The 6,070-nt window shown below is 33.8% G+C and overlaps 1 protein-coding gene across 1 annotated transcript; it reads left to right on the forward strand.

Annotated features, from left to right (window-relative positions):
- Positions 1-1,281: 1,281 nt before the first annotated feature.
- Positions 1,282-5,627, forward strand: LOC133303972 (UDP-glycosyltransferase 87A1-like). Its single transcript, XM_061503942.1, has 2 exons — positions 1,282-1,750; positions 4,690-5,627. Exons 1-2 carry the CDS (start codon positions 1,282-1,284, stop codon positions 5,625-5,627), a joined length of 1,407 nt encoding a protein of 468 aa, XP_061359926.1.
- Positions 5,628-6,070: the final 443 nt, after the last annotated feature.

The raw sequence follows: 6,070 nt of genomic DNA on the forward strand, positions 1-6,070 counted from the left end.
TTAGGGAGAAATTATGTTGTTTTTGTAATTTTAATTTATTTCAAGGTTATTATAATATTTATAATTATAATTTTTTAATTTTTTAATTTTAAAACGATGTCATTTTGAGAATAAATATAGATAACTTATATGTAGGGGTGAAAGTGGGCTGGGCTGGGCCAAGCTTTGCTCTGAAAAGCCCAAGCCTACGTCAAAAAATTTCAATTTGGCCTGACCCAAGCCTAGTATGAGTCTAACTGTTAGCCTGGTTTGGCCCGTTTATAAAAAAACAAATGGCCTGGCTTGGCCCGTTAGCCTGTTAATTTTTAACTTCCAAGCAGAACCATGAATCAACTTTACAAAGTACTCAAATTCAGTTGCTACACCAAAAATCATAATTTCAACGTCCAAACAGAATCATGAATCATAACAAAACTCATACAATATGCACTTAAGTCATTTTCGAAAGCAAAATGCTAACATATATTTCATCAGATCCAATAAACAAATCCATACTATGTAAATTAAAATAACTACATGAATCCAACAAACAAATCATGATGCTTGTAGTAAGTATAACTCTCCCAAAAATCTTTTAATATATTCATATATACAATCTAACATGTTGAGATGTTGGTTCCACCTATATAAGAAATAAAATAAGATTTCTATTAAAATATAATCGAATATAATTAAGTTATAAATAATTGCAATTGATTAAATTTATATCTTTTGTTTTTTCTTCAAGACATACTTAGTCTATATTATTTTATTTAAAATAAATAGTATAATATAGGCTGGCCTGTGGGCTTATAGGCCCGGCCTTTTGAAAGTGGGCCTACAGCCTTTTTATTAAACAGGCTTTTTTAAGGCCCAAGCCCGACCTATTATACAAAATATACTAGGTCAGATCTGATCTGATGTAGGCCGAGCCGTAGGCCCCTGTAGGCCAGCCCAGCCCAGTTTCACCCCTACTTATATGCAATAAGTGCCGAAATATTGTTTGTACGTTTGCGGGAAAGGAAAACCATTTTCTCAGTGACACTTCGACTTTTAAGTACTTTATTTAATTTAAAAATTGCGGGCCCCACCAAACATATGAGTCGGCAGGTAATGTTGCTTGTTTCCATAAACATGACGGAAGTAAACCCCTACAAAGTTTTCAGCAACAAAAAATCCTCACACTCTGAGTATTCATCTGTGATTAGATCGGTAACCAAAAACATTCATAATATAGCTTAAAAATCTTACCTCAAACGTTATAAGATAGACAACACAGTGTTGTGTGTCTGTTCCATTTCCATGGAGGTTCAAGTAGTAGCTCTTCCCACGAGCCACGTGGTGGTTGTGCCATACCCATCCCGTGGCCATATCAACCCCATCATGAACCTCTGCAAGTTGCTCCTGTCTAACAACTCTGACATCCTCGTCACTTTCGTTGTAACCGAACAATGGTTAAACTTAATCAGCTCCGAAAGCAAACCTATCAACTTAAGATTCGCCTCCATTCCTAACGTTGTTCCCGACCTAGATCGTTCGGCACACAACTTCCTCAACGTGGTTGAAGCTGTTATGACGAAGATGGAAGCGCCGCTTGAGGAGCTACTCGATCGGCTTCAGCCGCCGCCAACAATCATCATGTGCGATGCTTTTCTCTTCTGGGCGGTTGGCGTCGGAAACCGGAGGAATATTCCGGTGGCGGCGTTTTGGACAACATCGACGTCGGAGTTATGGGTTCAATATTACCATATTTTCCAACAAAACCTGCTAGGTGAGTATCATAATCATATTTTGATAAACTCCACGGATCTCTTCTCTTTTTTTCTATTTGTATGTATTTTATTATATCATTATATACGACGTTTGAATATAAGAAATACATACTTCAGTTTTTTTTAATTAAAAAATAGTGTAAAAAAGGATAAAGATTTATGTACAATAAACATTTCTCTTTTCTCTTTTCTCTTTATGTTATCGATATATTTTTAAGTGTAGAAATATGTATAATTCCTATTGCGATAAATGGTAGGACTGGTGACCAAATAAATTATGCTGGGCAAAAAGCTTGCTCGGTGCAGACAATGAAAGCTTGAAAAAGAAATTTTAACTAATATTTATTTATTTATTTGGTAGAGAATATTTATTTATTTTAATTAAATAACTTTTTAATCAAGTAAAAATATTAATCAAAATATCTATATATTTACTGATTTTAATAATTCTCCAAAATAAAAGAGATTAAAAACTAATGGTGTAAGTTCAATTCCCATCATTGTATAGGTAGAGAATGCAAAAAAAAAAGTAGTTATTTTTTGCTCTACTTTGGCCTCTAGGTAGAGAATGCAAAAAAAAACATTATATAATTTCACATTATAGGAGATTGGATTGTGAGACTTTCATATAGAGAAATACATTTATACTTTCAGAGTATTATATTTGTGTTTAATTTTAGTGAATTTAAGGATATCTAATTTATCAATTTTATAATTAAATGATGTAGTAATACACTATTAAATGATTGTAAAATGTTTTTTTACACTGATAGTATATTCAAATTAAATTCAAGCAAAATATACGTTAAAATAGGGGGGGATTTAAATAAGAGAGAGAGAGAGAGAGAGAGAGAGAGAGAGAGAGAGAGAATTCATAATGAGACGTGTCTAATTGATTTAAGTAGAATTTTAAAAGTATTTATTACAAATATGTAAATAAAAATAATGTATAATTAATTCAAAAGAAATATAATATAAAATTAAAAAACAAAAGTAATGAATTATATATGTTATTCTTTTAAAGACAGTACACTAATGGTTTGACCACTTTCAAAATAGTAAACTCCAATTAAATACATAGAAGTAGATATATTTCTCAATAGTTTAAATATTTAAATTCTATTATATAATATTATGAATTTAGTTTAATACACACATTCATATAATATGTGATGTGATATATTCTCACTTAGATTGATATGTACTACTCTCCGAACAACTAACAATACATTAGAATTTCAGGACCACTTTCAAAATAGTAAACTCCAATTAAATACATAGAAGTAGATATGAATTTAGTTTAATACACACATTCATATAATATATGATGTGATATATTCTCATTTAGATTGATATGTACTACTCTCCGAACAACTAACAATACATTAGAATTTCAGAAAGATTGTTGCTTGTTTGAAGTTCGTAGGGACTAGAAAGGTAATAGGGAAGAGAGAGAGAGAGAGAGAGAGGAGAAGAGATACCAGGACGGGAAGAAAATTTAATATTATTGCCTGCAAGTTACCAAAACAATTGACAAACTTATAAATTGAATTGTACAATCAATTATCCTAATTAATGACAGAATGTCTTAATTCACAGCTAGTCAAATAATAAAAGAGGAAACAAATCCCTAATTAAATGGAAGACAATTAAACATTGCGCTGTCTGTCTAAAAGGACACAATATTAGATGTGGCAAAGTGGGTGGCCCGACTCGTCATCAACCCGTAAAAAAATGAGTTAGCCTGCCCCGCTCCGCTTTTGAAATTAGGCTGAAAAACTCTGCTTGCTCCGCCCCGTATGGCGGGTTGGCTCCCCAGCCTGAGTCTATTTTACACTGACCTGTCTCGGCCAGCCTATGTCCACCATCAACCCGCCAAAAACAAGTCCACCCGCCCCGTCACACTTTTAAGATAGATTGAAAACTTTAGGCCGCCTCACCCTGTTTAGCTGGTGGGGCGAGTTGACCCGCCGAGTCGAGCCCATTTTGCCGTACATGATATGATAGTCGATCCAATGACTTGGGGCCTTAGTAGCTCTGGGCTTAGTAGTTGTAGTAATGTTGGACCCGTTCCCTACAAAGTTCAAGTTAAAAATGTACACCATAATATTGATTTTTTTATTTGACCGGATTTTCTTAAAGGCAGTTGTGAAATTAATCCTTTAAGCCTGAAGTGGTGGCTAGGTAAAGGTCTCTCCAAAATGGTGGCTCTCCCTTGACATTGCAAGTAAATTCTTTTGAGGTTGTAGTTCATTCACACTATGACTAATCAGGGTTGGATAAAATTGCAATTAGTGTGTGTCTGTCTTATAATTTAAATGAATGTAATATGTAATAAGTGAGGACTAAAAATTTATCCAAAAAGGGATGACTCTCCCTGGAAATTGTAAAGTTCTTTTGAAATTGCAGTCCACTCCTGCTAGTATAAATGAAATATTTGGGGATAGTGACATAAAATTTTCAAATATATTCCAATTATTCAAATGCAAATTAATTAAAAAGCTTCATCAATATTGAATTTCTCATCAAAGATTTTTTTATGATATTATATGTAATTATAACATTGAAAGGTATTTTTTTGGGGGAATAACTTTAAGATATTTAAATGCAACTTTGATATGAGTGAGTTACAAAATTTTGATATGTTAACATGCAACTTTCAATAGCTGTTTTTTTTCCCTTTAATTGATAATAATTCACGTTGAGTATTTTGAGTTACTTTCTCCTTGATGTGGAAAGAGCTTCAAAGAAAAAAGAAAGAAACGAGGGGAATTATTCAGCATAACCTGCTGTGTTAGTTTCTTAAATTACATATCACTGATCTCACATCTAATTGTTAAACTGTTTTTACGTTGAAAGTTCATGATATGATTTGCATTTTAATATATTCTTAATCATAGTGTTCCCTGAAGAAACATACACTTGTTTTATTATGCAGAAAATGGTGAAGAAGAACTTATTGATTATATTCCTGCAATGTCCTGGATTCGTCTATCGGATATTCCTCTTCTTGATGGGAAAAACCAACAAATTTTGCAATGGGCTATGAAAAGCTGTGAATGGATGCATAAAGCACAGTACCTGTTATTGCCTTCAATATATGAGCTAGAATCCCAGGTCATTGATGCCTTAAAAGCAAGGTTCACAATACCAATTTACTCTATTGGCCCAAACATACCTTATCTTACTCTCGGAGACAATTCACATGATGCTAACGGTGCTGGCCACAGTTACTTAAACTGGCTAGATCACCAACCCTGTGATTCTGTTTTGTACATCTCATATGGTAGCTTTCTCTCAGTTTCAAGTGCACAAATGGATGAAATAGCAGCTGCTTTGCACAATAGTGGGGTTAGATTCTTGTGGATAATGCATGGAGAGAGTTCAAGGTTGAAAGAGATTTGTGGGAACATGGGGTTGGTTGTACCATGGTGTGACCAATTGAGGGTGTTGTTACATCCTGCTATAGGGGGTTATTGGACACACTGTGGTTGGAATTCTATTATAGAAGGTCTTTTTGCTGGGGTTCCTTTTCTAACCTTTCCACTTGCTATGGATCAACCACTAATTAGTAAGCTCATTGTAGAGGATTGGAAGGTTGGGTGGAGAGTGAAGAAAGAAGATAAATTAGACACATTGGTGAGAAGAGATGAGATTGTTGTCTTGTTGAGGAAATTCATGCAGTTAGATAGTGATGTTGGAAAAGATATGAGAAAAGGGGCCAAAGAGCTTCAACATATATGTCAGCTAGCAATTGCAAAAGAAGGGTCATCTGAAACTAATATCAAAGCCTTTCTGAAGAATATAATAGAGAGTGCTGTGCCACAAGGATCAAACAGACCACAAGCTCAAGTTGGTATTGAGAATCTCAGTTGAATTGCTCTATGTAGGATCTCTTAATAAAGAAAATACCCTTCTCGTTAAATTGTTCTCGAATAATAAAACGCATAACATAAGATTTCCAGAAATTTTCTTTCATTCGGATCAATAACATTTAAGAGACTATCATAACCCAAGAGGTGCACTTATCTTTGAGCCAAGAGAACAACCATTCCTAATAGAAGTAACATCGTGAGTACTCCTAAGAAAAAGATGAGGCCACGGTTAAGCGCAATTGATATATAACATGTTAAAAAGACTCGTCATAGATCAAACTTACACAGAGGGCATGGTACATTATCAATCTTTCATATCCTTACTCTTACAAAAATAATATAAATAAGGCAAATTACAATTTACTCACCTGACATAGTTTCTCACAACTTTATATCTAGAGAATATCAGTGTTACAAAACAGATACATAAGAATTCATTGTCGT

The sequence above is a fragment of the Gastrolobium bilobum genome, unplaced genomic scaffold (genome assembly GCF_033153095.1).
Source record: "Gastrolobium bilobum isolate Gb01-03AN ecotype WA unplaced genomic scaffold, APGP_CSIRO_Gbil_v1 utg6918, whole genome shotgun sequence".
In the NCBI taxonomy this organism is placed as follows: Eukaryota; Viridiplantae; Streptophyta; class Magnoliopsida; order Fabales; family Fabaceae; genus Gastrolobium; species Gastrolobium bilobum.

Coding starts and splice junctions, on each gene's coding strand:
- LOC133303972 (XM_061503942.1), top strand. CDS start 1,282: ATGGAGGTTCAAGTAGTAGCTCTTCCCACGAGCCACGTGGTGGTTGTG. Junction 1,751..4,689: donor TTTCCAACAAAACCTGCTAG/GTGAGTATCATA, acceptor TTTATTATGCAG/AAAATGGTGAAGAAGAACTT.